Genomic DNA, 19,382 nt, shown 5'->3' with positions numbered 1-19,382 from the left:
CAAGACTCAAATATATTGTTATATACTAGGTAAATGGCTCAAGACAATATTATGTATTTAATTAAGTCCCTCCTCTAATTCATATGTTGAAGTCCTAAGCCTGGTACCAAATGTGATCTTATTTGAAAATACATGTTACAGATAAAGTTAGTTAAGAAAAAGTCATAATCAAATAGAGTGAACCCTTAATCTACCATGATTGGTGTCCTTATAAATATAGGAAAATTGTGTGGGAGAAGGCAACCACTTAGTCTAGGAGAGAAGTCTGGAATAGATACTTCCTGTATAACCCTGAGGAGAAATCAATCCTCCCAAACCTTGATCTCCACCTTCTAATCTCGAGGACTTTGACACAATACACTCAGTTCAAGTCATCCACCTGAATAGAATAAGATGGTAAAGCCCAAGATGGAAAAAGTCTAACTTCAGGATTCCTGAATCACTTCTATATGAAGATCACTTCACTGATCAGAGTACCTATACTGCGTTGATACTTTGGCACGAAAGTTAAACATAATGTGCTAAGCCACTAAGGATCTTTTGAGGATCTACTTGTTATGAGCAGGAGTATTACCTAATAGGATTTAGGTAAATCATTTTAACTGGCAAGTAATCTTAAGTTACCGTTCATGAAAGCAACTGTGGACACATCTTAGAGAATAATGTAAATAACATCCATGTAAAATTTTAGAGGAAAAAGGAACTTTAAAGAAAATTTGAGTTTACAGGAAGGTGTTTTTGAGCTAATTCACCAAATCTACCTTGGGGTACAAATTTATTCTTTTCTAGCAGTATAGGTACAATTTCCCAAAGAATTTCAAATAACCACATTCATGTAACTTTTTCAAAGAAACATTTATTACAAGTGATCTAAGTTTTACTTGGGTACTAAGGACAAGAAAACTATAAAATAAGGGATATTATATGATTTTAAATCAGTCAGAAGAGAAGTCACTATGTATTTAACATCTTCTGCCCTCAAATACAGACAAAAAATTAGTCTCTTTGTAGCAGAGTAACATTAGCATGGACTAAATGTACATTTCCATCGATTTCTTTTTCTTGCATGAAGGAAAAAGAAGAGGACAGATATCCAAACTAAAAGAAGAATTTTAGCTCAAAAGCTGAGCTGGCAGCTGGATTCTCCGTTTATTGAAAAGCTAGGATCATTCTGCCTGAGCTCAAAGCTCAATTTAGATCATGGCATCTGGATTCAGAACACATGTGAGCTGTGGCAGCAAGTTTCCAGGTCACCACTGATCTGAAACAGGGAACAGAGACCACACCAAATAGAAGATGCTCAAGGGACAGATAAATCACAAAGATTTTTGGAAGCTCATCCCCAACATCTACAGAGCAGAACCCCTCAGTGTTTCCTTCATCTGGAAGCCATAAGCAGGTATTGGGAATGGGTGAGTGGTGGTGAGATGACACTCAATGGTCTCTTTACAGCTTGGTCCTTGGTCAGGGAACATCCCTCGCCAGTGACTTCTTTCCTGACATGGCAATTGTTCACATTAAGCTTAGGGAATCTGGTAAACAAAATGTGAAACCTCAGAGAATACATACCTCCTGTTAAGATCCATGCTAAACTCTGCTTTATTTGAAAGAGAAAATCTGGGAAGGGGGATATCTAAAAATCTTTTTTTGTTGTTTTTTTGTTTCTTAAGTTCTTGGCAAGAAATCACAGCCATGGTAATTCTAATAGAGGTTATACAATGACATCTAAAAGAACAGGGGGAAAATAGTGCTACAAATCTCCCAGCTCAATTTTAATCTCCATCAAAATTCACTTTGTGCACCTTTCTTAATTTTTCTTGGATGCTGATATGTCCAGAATTCTAGTATTTCCGCAGCTATACATTTCACGTGCAATAATAGTAATATAAAAAATCCTCCTCCTTGCTCTTTTCCCTCCCCTCCCCCATCTATTTTCTCTCTCTTCTCTCTTTGTAGTGAATGTCAGGGCTGTCAGTGTCATCATCTGACATGATTAGTGTTTCTGACATTACACCACGAAGCAGACAGAGAGAGGCACGTGAATGGAAGGAAAGGAAGACAGGATGCACAGCCATTTAAAGAAGTCAGAGAGAAAAAGAAAGAAGCACGACCTCCTTTCTGTGAGGTTCCTTGATTACAGGGCAGCTTTAAATCACCTCGGACTTTTCTCATTTATCCAATTAGTCCATTTCCCCACTCATCTGGAAATCCCTAAGGTGTGGATCTATTCCGTGAGATCAAAGCCAGGGCTGTAATAACAGATAAGACAGAATTGGAGATTCAGCGGATTCTAAGGCTGCGGCATGTAACAATCAGCACACATTGGGCAGATAGTGCCAGTCCATTTTGAGTATCGATTCAATGCACTTTGTCACTCTAATGATGTTATCTCATTAAAAGAGATAAATGCCCCGCTGTTCTTCTAAGAGCATCTGCTGGTGCTGGTGCTTCTCTCTCTTTCTTTTAGCAGCACAGCTCTCAGCACCAGCACATTAAAAAAATCACATTGAAACCCAACAGCAAGGTTTGCCACAGAGCTGTTTACGAATTCTTCTTTTTAATTGCTTTTTCCTCCACTTCATCCCTTCCAGCTCCTCCCCACCTCCAACAGACATGTGTAGATATAAGTAATATAAAGATGCATGATCATAATTGGAAGGATTTATCGAGTGTCTATTATGTGAGCATCCCCTGTGTCAGCATTTAACTTATTCCTCCCACATCTTATGACACAGACAGAACAAGCCTCAGTTCACCAATGAAGAAATGGACTTCTGTGTTCGGTAACTTGACTGAGATCACATGGGTAATAAGAGCCTAAGCCACAACTGGAATAAGGGTTCATCCAATTCAAGTATTTTTTAATCCCCATTTTCATTCATGGAACAAATAAGTAAATATGATTGCAACTTAATTAGAACAGGTGAAAAACTATAAAAGAATGGGGCAATTATTCTCCAGCCTACAAGTACCAGGAATATAATGCCACAGGCACTGCAATAGTTTTGTTTCAACAGATTTCTTATTAAATAAAAAAGGTAGCAATTTTCCATAATGAATGTTTTATACATTATCCCTTTGTGTATCAGGCCTCTAAAGTACACATTATTAAAGTCTATTAAAGTCTGTATTTAGCAGCATTACTAATGTGCCTTTAGGGAAATTATTACAATGAAACAGCATCAGTCTTTCACAAAATTTCAATTGTTTAATATTCCCTTTTTCTTTATCTGCAATACACATATCTATTTTTAGCTATAATCAGACCTCATCCAAAATGCTGTAATCCCACCTATAGCTGTCACAACAAATTGTTTATGGGTTGGATTTCTGAAATAACACATGGCACATATATTGCTAATTTTACCCAGTGCTTCTTTTTTCACAACTTACTGCAGTTTTCCTACTGTTCTAATTACAGGTACTACTTGATCTCTATGACATATGATGACACTTTACCTCTCTGGCTAGAGCTGGTGCTCTTAATTAATTGCTTGTATTTCTATTTAATTGAATCTAGCCTCTCAAGATAATGTTACCATATTAAAGTCTGAGGGTAAGAAGTTACAAAATTATTGCATAAAATAGGAAAGGAAATAAACAAGCCAGAAAAATATATAGGTGTAATTAACCAAATCTAAATGTTTTCATTTAAATATAAATATTGTCATTTACATGAGACCAGAAATATGTCAGATCAGATATGTGTGTATCAGGGATCTCACTGGAATACTTTTGAAAAATCAAAATACTTGGAAAACTTTTGAAACTGGGTCCATTGCTCATATTCTAGAGATAGACAGCCACAGATTAACTTAAGCAACTAAATCATCATGTTTCCAATCACCAATTGACTAAATGAGATGTAACTCAATTGTAGCCATTAAGGCCTACTAATGAGTGGAAAAGCAAAGGATTGAGGACCTAGGAAAGGAAGACAGAAGTATTCCTCTGTTTGATTCACAATCTACTGACCTCTGGTACAGACACCAGTAGCTGCCAGACTCAAAGAAGTCTCAGCAGACATTGAGTGTCCAAAGTGCCTCTCTGCTTATGCTGCAGTTAAGTGTGGACTTACTTCATCATGAGGATACAGACTAACAATCCACCAGTTCAGCTAACATTCAATTACAGCTCCACATGAAGGCTGGCACAGAGCAATTCATCAGCATGGGGGCAGGGAAGTAAGGCAGTTTCAATCAAGAAAATCCTATGCACTCTTCTTTCATTACTCACAAAATAGGAGCACACTAGACTCCCAAATCAACCATCCCGAATGTGTATGAATGTGCTACTAAAAAGAATAAAGTAGGGTGGAGCGGCGCCCCCCTTTCCTGCCTGATGGTCAGCAGCTGAGACAGCATTTCACCATCTGAGGCCCCTCAGACTTGGAGTTATATTATGGTCATCCCAAACCATATTTCCTCTGTTCCTGAGGATCTTACAGCCCATATTTTCTATTCTGAGACCTTCATTACTGCCTATCTGTTAGAATTCTCCTTCATCGTTTCTAACAGGCTGAGAAGCTATTAAGTTAAACCATAAGATTCCATCATTCAGGACTTTGCCAGGCTCCCAGTGTGTCAAGGCTGGAGCTCACTGTTACACATCTGATGCTAAATTCTCTGTATGGAATAGTTCAGGTTTTCGACATCTGCTTGAATCCTGAAGACTTTCTCAGCAAAGGAACCAACTGCTGCTCAACCTTGCATGACCTTTGAGGTTTGGAGGTGAGCATGCATCCGAGGAGAGAGCAAGCTCCGCTGAAATGTGTTTCTCTTTAAGCAGAAAACAGAAGGCTTGAGACTGAAACAGAAGTACTAATGTTGCTTCCATAGTCCAAATAATTGTGTAAAGAGATAATTCCACAAAACTCAGGAAGCAATTTTCTAAAACAATATATGTAATATGAGTGTATATATCTATGCATATATTTACACAATTACATGCATTTTAAAGGCAAGTTAATATTTTCTGAACATATTCAGTGAATCCTTTTAAGCTTGTCTTCTGTCTTCTTCATGTCAAACCAACGATCTGTGAGATCACATGGTCAGGTGGTATTTTACATTTGCACTCCTATACCTCTCCGAAGGCTTTAATATTCCAATTATCTTCCTAGAACTTCACTGCATTGCCCAGTGTGATGCACATGGTGAAAGCATCTAGAGGTCTACCATCATCATTTCCATACACCCTACATCCAACAGAACTGGATTTACCTGCCACACAGGTGACCTGGTATCACCAATGTTCCTTTTAGCTTCCAAGACACTATAAAAATGAAGCTTTCAGGAGGATTAAGGACAAATATTTCTTAAAATCTAGAAAATAAAAGTAAAGGAAGGTGAAAACACTCAATGCTCAAGATCCTTGTTTGTCTTATTTTTTTTTTTTTGAGGTACTGGAAATGGAACCCAGAGCTTCAAGCATGATAGGTAAGTACTCTAGATGTTGAGCTACACTTTACCCATTAGAGTTCATCTTGTCATACTTAGGACATGTATATCATCTGGCTCACTGACTGGTTCTCAAACTTTTTGTCTTAGGATTCCTAGAGAGGCTTACAAATTACATAAGACCCTCAACAGCTTTGGTCTACGGGAGTTAATTCTATCAGTGGATATCATATTCGAGAGTAAAACTAAAAAATATGGAAACAAGAACTATCTCAGGAGTGATAGCATTGCATGTTGTGAAACCCTGTATTGTGTGTATATGTGTGTATATGAGAGACACAGAGACAGAAAGAAAAGGAAGACGAAATAATATCTTACAATCACTATTAAAATAGCTTTGAGCTTGCGAGTCTCAGAGCCTCACTTTTCAGGAGTTCCCAAACCACAGTTTGAGAAAAACTGGTCTAGTTCAACCTTGTATACGTCAGCAAGGTCCTTGAAGAGGCAAATGAAGAAATAAATGACAGTACTGAGTAAGAGGACATATTACTCACTTAAATAATTTGAGCCAGTGAACCAAAGGACAGTGTCTCTTTCAAGAGCATTCATCGACTTATATGGCCCGCAAACCATCAATACATTAAAGAGGCTTCTTCCTGGAAATAGGCCAAATAGAACAGCTACAAAGAACTAATCTTTGTTTCATCAATCTCTCTCTTGTTTTCTATCTGCCCTCTACACATCTTCCTACAGCTGTACTTCAAAAGCAAAAGAGCTAACATAGTATTTATTTTAATGTGTGCCTTTTCTGCTTATTAGTAAAATATAAATACTTATTGTAGGAAAGGTGAAAATACTGAAAAATGTTTTTTAAAAAACAAAGAAAGAAAAACTAGATGTACCTATCCCCTGAGTAAACCACGAGTGGACATTTTGGGCAGTACTACTGTTTAGTCTATACATCATGCATAGTAAAAATACAATAAAAATTCATATACAACAAGTAATTTAGTACCTTTTACTTAAAATGTCATTAGTATGAAAGACACATACTACTAAAGAAATTTTAGATCATACATGCAAAAAGAATATTTTGGTGTGAATCTACAATTCCTTTTTTGTGTATATATATATGGGCTTTTCTTAAAAAAGAAAAAGAAAGAAATGAAGAGACTATAATATTGTATGTGAGTTGCCTTCTCCTGAATTTACTTGGAACATCTTTTTATGCCATCAAGTACTCCTCCAGGCTTCCCTGGTGCTTTTTACTGCATGGCTGTCCCATGATCATTCCTTTAGAAAAAGTACTAGGAAGCAATATTGTGATGGGTATCTAAGATAAATTTTTACACACATTCATGGCAATAGTTTTGAGTTAATGTTCTAGACATAAAATTTCTGGGTCAAAAGGTATGTACATGAAGTTTTGATACACAGTAACTCCTCCTCGAGAACTGTACTTTCAGTGTGTATGAGAGTTCCTGACATTCCCAATTCCCACCTTCACTGAGTAATTTTACATATCCTTATCAATTGCATAGGTGTAAAATACCATTTCCTCATCTTCATTTTCATTTATTGGATTACTGTGGTGGTTGAATATTTCTTATATATTTTATTATTTAATCACATTTCCTCCGTTTGGGTCTTATCTTTCTGTTCACTGCCTATTTTCTATTAAAACAATCTTTTTATTACTTAGTCTACAATACCTTTATAAATTAGCTAAATTAAAGCTCTTACTATATCAGATATATCAGCTTGTCTTCTGGACTAGTTCAGAATGTCTGTCTGCTTGTGTTTTTTTTTTTTTTTTTTTTTTTTGGCCAGTCCTGGGCCTTGGACTCAGGGCCTGAGCACTGTCCCTGGCTTCTTCCCGCTCAAGGCTAGCACTCTGCCACTTGAGCCACAGCGCCGCTTCTGGCCGTTTTCTGTATATGTGGTGCTGGGGAATCAAACCTAGGGCCTCGTGTATCCGAGGCAGGCACTCTTGCCACGAGGCCATATCCCCAGCCCCCTGTCTGCTTGTGTTTTATGACAGGTTCCTACATGATGTAGCTCAGGCTGTCCCACAATTCATGAATCTCTTACTTCAGCTTCTCAAGTGCTAGGATTACAGGCATGCACCATCATATCTAGCTCAGAATGTCTTTTGATGGAAAGGAAGTTTGAGCTTCAAACTTTTTTTTTTCAATTTCTACCACTAAACATTAATAAGGCCTTCCTGTACTCTAGGCTCATTGGATGGTACTTATATTTTCTTTCAGGACTTACTTTGTCATTGTGCCATGAAGCTATGGATATGTTTTCTACAGAGATCACCCCTGGTTGATCCCAAGAAAACCTGCCAATATCTCTGCCAGCATCATCACCAATGGTACCTCGCAGGATAAACAGAACCCTAAACTCTGTGACTGTCCTCTCCCCTGAAACCTAGTTGAAATGTCCCTTCAGCTAGCTGAGGTTCAAGAAGAAAGAGAGAGTTATAGCACATGACCAATGACAGGAACACACACAGGTCTCTAACTTTCTAGGAATAAATCCACTTGGGATGCCAATCACACTCACAGCAATACTTCTAATGTTCTAACTCACATACCTCATTGATGAGATGACTTTGTATTTGTGCTGAGAAGCAAGTTTCCACCCCAGAGAATGAGTTATTCTTTGTCTTATGCCAAGAAAGCCTAAGAAAAATGCTGACCTCTCTGGAGGTGACGCATCAATCTTAATCACTACTTTCAATTAAAATAACATAAAATCAAGTGCTTACTGGGTCATTCAGGCAGAACCTGAGTTCTTTCTAATCAAGACACACCTGAGGGAGGAGGTAACAAATTGTACAAAAAAATGTACCCACTGCCTCACATATAAAACTGTAACCCCTCTGTATATCACTTTGACAATAAATAATTATTCAGAAAAAAAAGATTAAAAATATTTTTTAAAAGATACACCTACTGAGGCACCTGAAATTTCTTGGGAATCTGTTTCTGAGGTATGTATCAAGAACACAGCCAGGACAGCAGATAAGGGGTGCCATGGAGAAATTCTGTGCAGGGCCAACACAGCAAGCCGTGCATGCTGGTCAGAGGTTTCCCATTACTTTCTAGTACATCAAACCTGAAATAACAGAAACCAGTATTTACAACACTACTTCTCCTCCTCTGCTGTCCACAGTAACTGTGGGGAAGTGCAGCTGCCTCCTTTCCAGAATTTTTAAAGCTGAATTCTCTGACTTCTTGAAGGTAAGTATTTAAGCCAGGGTAATTAAGAGGGGGCTCTGGGGGATGAGGACTCAGCACAAAGCTTCCTTCTCTTTGGCCAACCCAAGTGCAACCCTTTCAAACACAATTGTTGTTTTATTTTTCCTGATCTCTTCAGATAGGGCAAAGAGAATACACCCTTCCACAGTTTCATTCTGAGGCAGGAGGATTACAAAGAAGTCCTCTCCAGCATCTTGTAAACATTGAGGAGATCTTAGACCTACCCATTTTTGAAAAGGCTGAACAAATGGCTTGAGGGCATGTAGAGAGGGATCTCAACATGTTAAATTTGTTTTCTGAAATATAGGCCTTCCATCACCTTTGCAATACCAAATCAGCCAAGAGTCCTACCCAACCATACTGGAACCCATAGATAAAAACAACTGTTATTGCCACTCTTTGGAAATATCTCTCTTCATAGGGATCACACAACTCTCCAAATTCTGGGGTGCTTGAAGCAGGAGAAGCAACCTCTTCATGCTCTCAGTGGCTTACAGGATCTGTTGGTCTCTGAGTCATAATCCACTAGTGCAGTATTTCTCAACTGATTTTTCTTTTTTGTGAAGGGACACTGGGTAATATCCAGGAGACATTTTGGATTGTTATTGATTGAATGAGTATAAAGGAAGCTACTAAAAATCCTACAGTGCAGAAGACGATCATTCACTATAAAGAATTACCTAGTCCAAATGTCAAGTATCATAGCTGAGAAACCCTGCTCCAGCCAATCCAAACTTCCCTGTTTTCTAAACATAACTTTCTCATATGCTTTTGTGACTAAGCACAGCTGTTTCCTTTACCTGTAGTGCTTTCTTGGCTCAGGATGTTAGCTTCTACTACCTAGGGATAGTAAAATTTAAAATCCCACCTTAAAATCCATCTCTTCTATATTGCTCTTTCTAGATTTCATAGTTGAGACATGTCTCATTAGAACACTAGCCATGCTGACCCAACATAGTCCATCACCTTCAAAAACCTTGATCCAACATTTATTCATCATTTATTCCCAGAGTACCCATTTGGCAATCATTGTTCACCAAATCAATCAGGGAATGAATAGAAATGTTGTACATACTCCTTCATGCAACTAGGTCTAAGGGGCAAGAATATTCCAACATCAAGAGAAACAGCAACAAACACTTATCAAGTGCTTGAAATGTGGATTACTACTATGTTAACACCTTCCATCCTTACAACAACAGGCAGGTATCACTACTATTAGCATTTTATACATGGGGGAAATAGAGATCCCAAGAAGTTAAGCCACTTGTCTAGGTCACTGAAGCTAACATCTGGCAGAGCTGATATTTAATCTCAGGAAATCTGGCTCCAGAGTTTCAATCTTCTAATAATCATACCAAAGGAGTTATACTAACAATCAATCTTTCAGCCAGGAAAGGCCTCTGGAAAATACAAATGATCCCTCCAGAGGTTATATAACCATGGAAACAGTGCTCCCCATCCGTGACCCTTGGAAACACTGTTCACATGGATCCTAAAACACAATATAACCTCTTGAGCGCTTCTAGCATGCAAAACAACCTGCTTGCACCATGAAAAGACGTATGTGCTGAGGAAAATGATAGTACCATAAGAAAAATCCAAATACTGTTTCAAAATACCTCTTACCTTGTTCATGCTGAAGAGATGAGAGCAAGAGATCAGACATGTCACAATGTGAGGCAGCTCTTGAAGTGTGTCCTTGCTCCTGAAGGCCTCAGTTGCTGAAGCAGACAGCTGCATTATGAACACAGACAAGAATCCATCAGCCTGAGCTTAGAAGGCTCCAAGCTATGCTATCTCCAGTGGAACTTTCTGACATGATGCAACAATCCAAGATGGTGGTCACACATGACTCGAGCCCTTGGTTGCACTACTGGGTAACAGAGGAAATCACTGAGATCTGGTACACGATGGTGCTGTTTACATGCTAGTTTCTTACCATTTTTTGTAAAGAGGTCAAAGGTCAAATGAAAAAAATTACTGAGGGCTAAGTTAGTAACTACATACAACTTTGATTAAATATAAACAGCCAATGCCTTTAGCAGCTATCATATAAAACAATACAGGTCCAGATAGTTAAATCAAGAATCTTGAGACATACCACTAGTCACTGGGCATGCTAATAGACAAGAAAAAGCTAGATAGCATATGCTTAAGAGTGGTTGCACATTTGCAGGGACAAGACCACTGTGCTTTAAGTATTTTTGAGCACTTAAAAAAGGCAAGGAGGCCAATGGCTTAGGAATTTCTAGTTCAAGCTTTGATCTCTATTTTTTTTTAAGAAAGAAACTGGAATGTAAACAGCACCACTGCCCGATCTTGGTGCCTTCCCCTGTCAGTGTCTATAGACACAAAGGAATAGACAACTGCTGGAGCCTGACAGTGATACTTCATAAGATTCACACCTAGACCTTGGGGTTCTTTGGGAGGTGGTATACCATCAGGGAATTCAAAAAGTCAGTTTTCTGTGGGCCAAATAAATCAAACAATCTAGTTCTACCAACAATAGAATAAGAGTGTATATCTTTCAGTCATGCTTTTTTTTTAAATGGGGCTTTTGACCCACTTGAATTGTGTTTTATAGCAAAACAATTTATAGTATGATTTCAAGATTCTTAATTTGACAAACAAGAAAATGAAAAATATTTCCAACCATCTTAATACATTTTTAGCTTTTTTTGAAAGATGTTTATGGGGAGATTTGAGAGAATATAACACTGTAAGGTTCCTTACATCCACCTGATTGCACATTGTTTTATCAAGTTGCATCTAGGGATGGATTACGTATTTGAACTTCCTATGAAAAATGGAAATGGAATTGGAATTGGAATTATAATTGCTTTTAAAATGAAGCATATATTATTTTAAATTACATTAAGAATACAGAATACGTTCCACACGAATATGAAGTTCTTAGAATCACATAGCCCTTCACAAACACCTTTACTTCTTAGTGATCAGCCTTTGCTTACCAGAAAATAGTATGTCTGCTAACTGAGTCAAGGACATGGAGCAGTCCAAGCTATATTCTCCATATTAACAGTTTTCACTGCTAAGAAAATGACTCTGCAATTAAGTTTCCAACAGATAAATTCCTACTTCATTTTTATTACCATGTTTTTTATTTACAAATCAGAAAATTGGGAGAGATAATTGCAAATCACTGGTGGCACAGGTTGCAAAGAAACATGACATTCATTCATGGCAATAAGATATTTTAATGATAATGCCCACCAAACAGAGATCCTGAATTCTGACTCTGCAGGATGGATACAGGAAACATTTCCATATGGATACAATGACTGGACAATCATGACTTCACAAGAATTTCTGAATTTTAAAGTAGAATTCTATACATGTTTCCAAAGATAACTATGCAGATCGATCCCTTTACAAACTCTAACCTAACACTGAACTAGAAAGTTCATCTCAATACCTTGAGATGCCTACCACCACAATTTCAAATGGTCTCACTGGTATCAATGCAGGAAGGAGGGCACAAGTTACAAGTGGACATGGACTCAACACAATTGGCCTGAGGAGCCCCACCTAGTTCAACCACGCCACAGACCTACTCCCTCAGAACTGGGGCAGGCAGGTAGCACCAAATTAATTATAATTATGGATCTCTCCCTGTCTACTCCAAGTGTCCTTAAGCCATTCTCACGTATGTCAGTCCACAATTAAGCCAGAATAAAGCTTCTTTTGAGGGGAATATTAGTCACATAGAAATATTAGTATCATGAACAGATTTTTTTCCTTTATTCTCATTCACAGGGCCTAGGATGATACAGACTTTTAATGTGGGATTTTAAAATAATGTTGGACCAGGGCATGACTCAAGTGGTAGATAAGAGTACTTGCCTAACCAGCACAATGCACTGAGTTCAAACCCTGGCACAGAAAGAAAGAAAAGAAAAGAGAAGAAGGAAAAGGAAAGAAGAGAAAAGGATGTAAGGAGAGAGAGAAAGAGAAAGAGAGAAAGAAAGCACTCACACAGAGAAAGAAGGAAGGAAGAAAATGGAAAGAAAAGGAGAGAGAAGATAATGCTCATAATGCAGATTGACTTTGGGTTTTTTTTTAATAAAGGAAAACCTTTTAATGCCAGGTTTGGAAGTCTTTTAAAAATATTTAAAAATATCAGAATAAATGCCATTTTAAAATATTAAGGATATATAGCTATACATATAATGCTCATAGAATTTTAAGATGTGTGGTAGCACATGCCTATAGTCTCAACTACTCATGAGGCAGAGATCAATCAGGAGAATTACACTCAGAGGCCAGGCAAAATTTAGTGAGATCCCATCCCAGCACATAAGTTGGGTGTGGTAGAATAGAATACATCTGTAATCTCAGCTACGATGGTAGCATCAGCAGGAAGACTGTACTCTGTGGCTAGCTGCAGGCAAAAGTGTCAGGCAAAATCTGAAAAATAACCTAAAAGCAGGAAAGGACTTGAGATACAGCTTAAGTGGTAGGGAACTTAGCAATTGAGAGGCTCTGAGTTCAAAGCCCAGTACCTTCCCCCCAAACTTCTATATTTATGCTCTAATTTAGTACTCTTTTAATTAATGTAAGTCATAGTTTTCCTAACTATATCTAGGGAAGTAAAAATGTTATTGTAATAAGCACTAACATAAGTCTTCATTTCAAGAAACTATTTGAGTGGAGAGCAAATAAGACCTCAAATGAAATAATGGAATCAACCTACCTTCCACCAACAAAACACACAGACACAGACACAGACACACACAGACACAGACACACACACACCTCTCAATGACTACCACTAACAGAAAACTACTCAGAGAAAAGATGATGGTTTGCTCCTGGACATTAACAAAAAAGACTGGCCTTATTCTAACAAGTATTTTCCATCTCCTTTGGACTAGAGAACCTGGCAATAGTTCTACTTATGAAGAATCATAGAGAAAAAATCTACAACTTCAAAATACAGACTACAACCAGAAGCTGCGAGCTCACACCTATAATCCTAGCTACTCAGGAGGCTTAAGTCTGAGGATTGTGTTTCCAAGACAGCCTAGGCAGGAAAGTCTATGAGACTATATCTCCAATTAACTACCAAAAAGCCAGAAGTAGAGCTATGGTAGACTGGCTCAAGTGGTAAAGCACTAGCCTTGATCAAAAAACCTCAGGGAAAGCACCCCAAACCCTGAGTTTAAGCCTTAGGACTGTTGTGTGTGCCCCCCCACCCAGAAACAGAGTACATCTCAAATACAAAACATAAATAAAAAGAATCTTGTGGTACCATGGTAGAATTTAAGATGCTTTCTTTCCATTCTATTTCTCAAAGATTTTTTTGATGTATTAAGAAGTTGGACAAACAGTACAAGAAATGTATCCAATGCCTAACGTATGAAACTGTAACCTCTCTGAACATCAGTTTGATAATAAAAATTTGAAAAAAAAAAAAAAAGAAGTTGGAATCTTCCTGTACTGGACAAAAAGGAAATAAAGGTACAAAGGGTAACTTAGAAAACCAATCCTGGCTTCTACCCAGTTGATTTTTTTTTTTTTTTTTTTTTTTTTGCCAGTCCTGGGTCTTGGACTCAGGGCCTGAGCACTGTCCCTGGCTTCTTTTTGCTCAAGGCTAGCACTGTGCCACTTGAACCACAGCGCCACTTCTGGCCATTTTCTGTATATGTGGTGCTGGGGAATTGAACCCAGGGCCTCATGTATACGAGGCAAGCACTCTTGCCTCTAGGCCATATCCCCAGCCCGTACCCAGTTGATTTTTTTTTTTTTTTTTTTTTTTTTTTGCCAGTCCTGGGTCTTGGACTCAGGGCCTGAGCACTGTCCCTGGCTTCTTTTTGCTCAAGGCTAGCACTGTGCCACTTGAACCACAGCGCCACTTCTGGCCATTTTCTGTATATGTGGTGCTGGGGAATTGAACCCAGGGCCTCATGTATACGAGGCAAGCACTCTTGCCTCTAGGCCATATCCCCAGCCCGTACCCAGTTGATTTTAAATGAGTTGATACAATGGACAACAAAGCCTGGTGTCAATAAAAGGTCAGCATATAAAGGGTTAAGGAAATGTAATTCATTTTCCTAGTTTAACAGGAGTGTGAGTAAGCAGACAGGTGGAAACAGGGTAAGGGTAAATGTAAGTATTGGGCAGAAGGATGGGGTGGGGGTGGGGGGCAAAACTCAGTGGTACAGAACCTGCTTAGCATGACTGAGACCCTGGGTCTAATTCTTAGAACAAAGGTAGAAAAAAAAGAAAACAGAAATGGAAGGAAGGAAAAGGGAAAGAAAGAGAAGGGAAAGGAGGGAGGGAAGGGGTAAAATTACAGTGACAAGTTTGGGGGGTGGGGGAGCAAATAAAGATACCTAAAGAGTTTGGTGATATGATGAAGCACCCTCACCAGTCAAGTTCTTGCTATGGTAAAGACCCAGAGACTCAGGCTCCTGGTGACAACTCCACATCCCACGGTATCTCTAGGGCTATATGTTTTCCTGGATGAGTATCTCAAAGTGGAAGTTGGAGAAAAATGAAGACCTGACATACCTGTTTCACCACTATTTAACATCATCCTCCACCTACCAGAGAGAGCGAGCCTACACTATTTGGGTCATTGCTAAGGTGGAACAGAGGCTTTGGGAAGATGCTACAAGCCAGCTTCATTCTACCCTCCCTCCTCACCCAAGAGAAGCTTTAAAGTGTCAAGTGCTGTTTCTTTGTATGTTGAGTCTCAGCTCTTCAAAATTCTGCTAATATGTATTGCCAAAAGAGAATAGATATGACTTGGGCTTTTCTCTCCAGTTCAAATACCCACTCCCTTCTGAAATGCTTATTGTAGAAGCCTTTTTATAATATATCTCAAATCTGAGTAGCTCAGACACTCCAGAGTGAAACAGGACACCAATATCAGGCAAGTAATTCTTCACAGTGCTAAGAACCTTGCTGGTTTTTAAAAAGAATATACCCAAAGTCAGTCGATGGTATGGGTACAGACTCTTTCCTTCTCTTCCCTCCACCATACCTGGCAGCATAAACCAGAAGACTGAAGGACCCTGAGATGCCTAATATCACCGTTTCAAATGGTCATGATATCAATGCAGGAGGGTAGGCACACATTACAAGCAGACATGGACTCTTCAACACAATTGAGAGATCTAAGACATGGCAAGGAAGGAATGAGTGAAGTAATAAAATGGATGAGCAGGTTCTGGAGAGAAAGTGAAAAAGGTTCAGGAGGACTTAGAAGCTTGGGCAATCAGATGCCAAGATAAGTGAAATAACCTATACTTCCTCCATTCTCATTTAAGGATTGTTGTAATTCTCCTATCTTTGAGCTTAAGTCATGACAGTTTAAAACTGAAATGCCTATACAAGAATAAATGTAATGTCAATTTATTTGGAAGGGCTAGCTTTTTCCTTCCACAATAAAGAACATTCTGAGAGGATTAATGATCCAAAGACAAAGGAACAAATGACTCCCATTCCTACTCCCAATAGCATACACACCTTCCAGGAGGTTGGGACTTATTCCAAGAAGCAGCAGCAGAGGACCAGAGTGGAAATTCCTGGAAGTTTCTGACAGGTTCTTCATCCTTGAAATTACAGCAGATTTGTGGCTCTGGCTCCTTAGAACTCTCACCACCCTCACACTGAGGCAACAACACACACTGGAACCTGCTCTGCACAGAAGACTGGACAATATAAGCCATCTTCGTTGCTCCCCTTGCACCACCCCACAGCAAAATACCGGAGCCACAGAGATGAGAGCCTTATCCTTTCCCATCAGTAAAGTCTGCTCCCCAAGGATAAGGCAGGTGATTGGAGAATTCATATACTGACTTGTATCTCGTACATAAGTTATGGTTCAGTAGGAAATTGTGATGAGGAAAAGGAAATGAGACTGTAAATTATAAAGGAGATGGACACATGCAAGTACACACACACACACACACACACACACACACACACACATGCACACAAACACACTCACATCTAAAAGCCAGAAGTGGAAGAACAGAAGGGCCAGGAGGGCCAGGTGTTTTTCCATAACCATTCATGGTAAACATGCTGGGGTCTACCAGCACCAATTCATCACACAACTGAAGCTTAGCTTCAGAGCGATCACTGATAAAAGATCCATCTCAGTCTCTCTAGAGATTCAGGACACTCTCAAGTTAAAGGTACAATATTGAAGTAACTCCAAGGTTACCTGGCACAGGCCACTTCCTCTGTCTACTTGATTGTCTAATTCAGGAGTTAGGAAAGAACAAGATGAGTGAACAGTCAGGCTTGAGGAAACAGTGAGGAAACTGAGTCTGCTACCCAGTGCTAACCCCAGCCAATAAGAAACTACACACACAATTCCAGAGCTACTGATATTGCAAAAAGGCAGTAAATAGAGTGACATATAAAGATTTGCTCCCCTCCTCAAGATAGCAGTTTGAACTCAGAGCCTGGTGCATGCTAGGCCAGCATCCTACCCCTTCTACCACACCCTCCAAAACTTTTTACTTTAGTTATTTTTCTTATAGGGTCTTTAATTTTTGCCTGGGGCCAGCTTTGACTGTGAACCTACCCCTTACACTTCTGAGAATCTGACATTACAGGCATTACAGGTATGTGCCACTATGCCATGCCTGGCTCAGGCTTGCTTTTTTTTTGTCTTTTTCTTTTTGTCAGTACCAAGGTTTGAATTCAGGGCCTGTGCTTGCTCAGCTTGCTTGCTTGGATAGTGCTCAACTACTTGAGCCATGCCTACAGCCTGGCTTTTTGCTGGTTATTTTGGAAATGGAATTTGTAGACTTTTCTGCTTGAGTTGGCTTTGAACTATACCCTCTTGATCTCAGGCTCCTAAGATACTAAGATTATAAGCATAAGCCACCAGTGTTTGACTTAGACCTGCTTTTTTTTTTTTTTTTAACACCAGAGCCTTTCACTAATACTCTTGAAATCCTATAGGGGTACTTGATGGGAAAGTTTATGTTGTCTAGGATCCATTCCTTTAAATCTTTAGAGGCAGAAACTCTGACCCTGCCTCCTGGCACCTTGAGGGCTGTGCCACTGTGGTTTGTCCAGACAAAAAAAATCCCTAAAAGAGAGTTAGAAAAAAAGATTGGGGGCCAAGTCAGTTGGTCAGAATATACTTCCTGTCTGTTGACATGTGATTGTGACAATTTATGTTGTTGTTTCTTTCTCCCTACAATTGGGGAAAATTATTTATAACTTCAGGGACTGTCTTGAGCACCAAAGCACCTGAAGGAAAATACTTGAAACATGGTACTCAATTGACAAGGACGCTTCCCTTTTCCTGCCCCGATCCCTACCTGCACAACCTCGTTCTTCATTAAGTTGCAGAACCATGTTTATCTTCAATCACCTTACTGGATTTTAAGCATTTCAAGAGAAAAGAACTTGCCTGTGTAAGTCCCTAAATACCAGCACCTGTAAAATGGCCTCACAGTAGGCACCAACTCTATGCCAAGTTTGGTTACAATGTTTAATGGTATCTTTTGTACATCTGGCACTAGTCCTATTTTTCTCTCATTTTATCTTCTTCTCATGTTTCAATGTCAATATCTTGCCAGGCTCACACCTGTAATTCTAGCTCTCAGGAGGCTCAGAGCTGAGCATCACAATTTGAAGCCAGCCCAGGCAAAAATGTCCATGATACTCTTATCTCCAATTCACTACCAAAAAACCACAAGTGGAGCTATGGAACAAATGGTAGAGTGCCATCCATGAGTGCAAAAGCTAAGGGACAGAGCCCAGGAACTAAGTTCAAGCCTCTGTACTGGTGGACGAAGGTACACACACAGACACAGACACACACACATAGAGACACATACACAGAATCACTATCTTTCTACTTCTTATCTGGCCAGAACATTTAGAGAGTACATGAAACAAAACCAGCAGTAAAGTGCCATCATACTACAGAATGTAGCAGCTTCCATTCCTATTTGCCAACATGGCATACCACTGCAAGGGATGCCCTCCGTGGCTGTCCTGAGTTCCAGGTAACTCTTTAGTCCATTTGGCAACTTCAGATTGCACTCATTTAGGACAAAGGTTTATTAACCAGGTCTGCCATATCTGCTTTCTTTGGCTTTATGCTGATAGAATCCAAGATTCCTTTAAACAATTTGAGCTTCCCTTTCCCTTGGGGGGCTGTAGCACAATCCATGCAGACCAATTGCCCGTGATTTTGGTGGGACGCTGAAATGCCAGACAGCCTAGTGAATTATTTTCATATGGCCTGCTGAAAAGAGGAACTGAGTCAAAAGGAGTTACTAGGAAGGCACCTCTTCAAAGAATTTATTTTCAAGTAGACCTGGAAGACAAGATGCATTGAAGGGTGATCACCTTAATGTGAGCGAGTGTTTATAATAGAACTCTTCCCCCTTGTGACTTGTTCCTCTCAGAAGATGCTTTGGTTCATCCCCAGGAAAAACCTCTGCCTGCACATGATGAGCGTGTGGATGGGCAGTTCAGGGATCCAAATGGTTCATCTCTGTTCTCACAGGGCTCTGTTTCTGTACTCTTCATTACTAGGTTTATCTTAGCATGGCCTATTCTGCTGGGTTATCAGACCTTTCCACAGGGCCCTGGTGCTTGCTTCTACCAGGACCCAAGAACTCTCAGAACTCAGAACCTGTTTCTATATGAGAGTAGCTTAAGTTGTACCATGTGCTGGCAGTGACACAACCATACCCATGGTTATTCAAAC

At 39.4% G+C, this 19,382-nt stretch overlaps 1 protein-coding gene across 3 annotated transcripts in view; it reads right to left on the bottom strand.

Moving 5' to 3' along the window:
• Bach2 (BTB domain and CNC homolog 2) overlaps window positions 1-19,382 on the bottom strand; it is a 338,421-nt gene that overhangs the window by 243,234 nt on the left and 75,805 nt on the right. For all 3 annotated transcript variants that reach the window (XM_048353829.1, XM_048353828.1, XM_048353827.1), the window contains exon 2: window positions 10,295-10,402. Coding sequence is in view for 2 of the 3 variants with exons in the window: in XM_048353827.1 (XP_048209784.1) it covers window positions 10,295-10,402 (108 nt within the window). In the remaining variant the exon portion in view is untranslated. The remainder of the gene's footprint in view (window positions 1-10,294; window positions 10,403-19,382) is intronic.

Source organism: Perognathus longimembris, chromosome 9, assembly GCF_023159225.1.
Source record: "Perognathus longimembris pacificus isolate PPM17 chromosome 9, ASM2315922v1, whole genome shotgun sequence".
NCBI lineage: Eukaryota > Metazoa > Chordata > Mammalia > Rodentia > Heteromyidae > Perognathus > Perognathus longimembris.
This window is presented reverse-complemented; position numbering and strand designations above follow the sequence as displayed.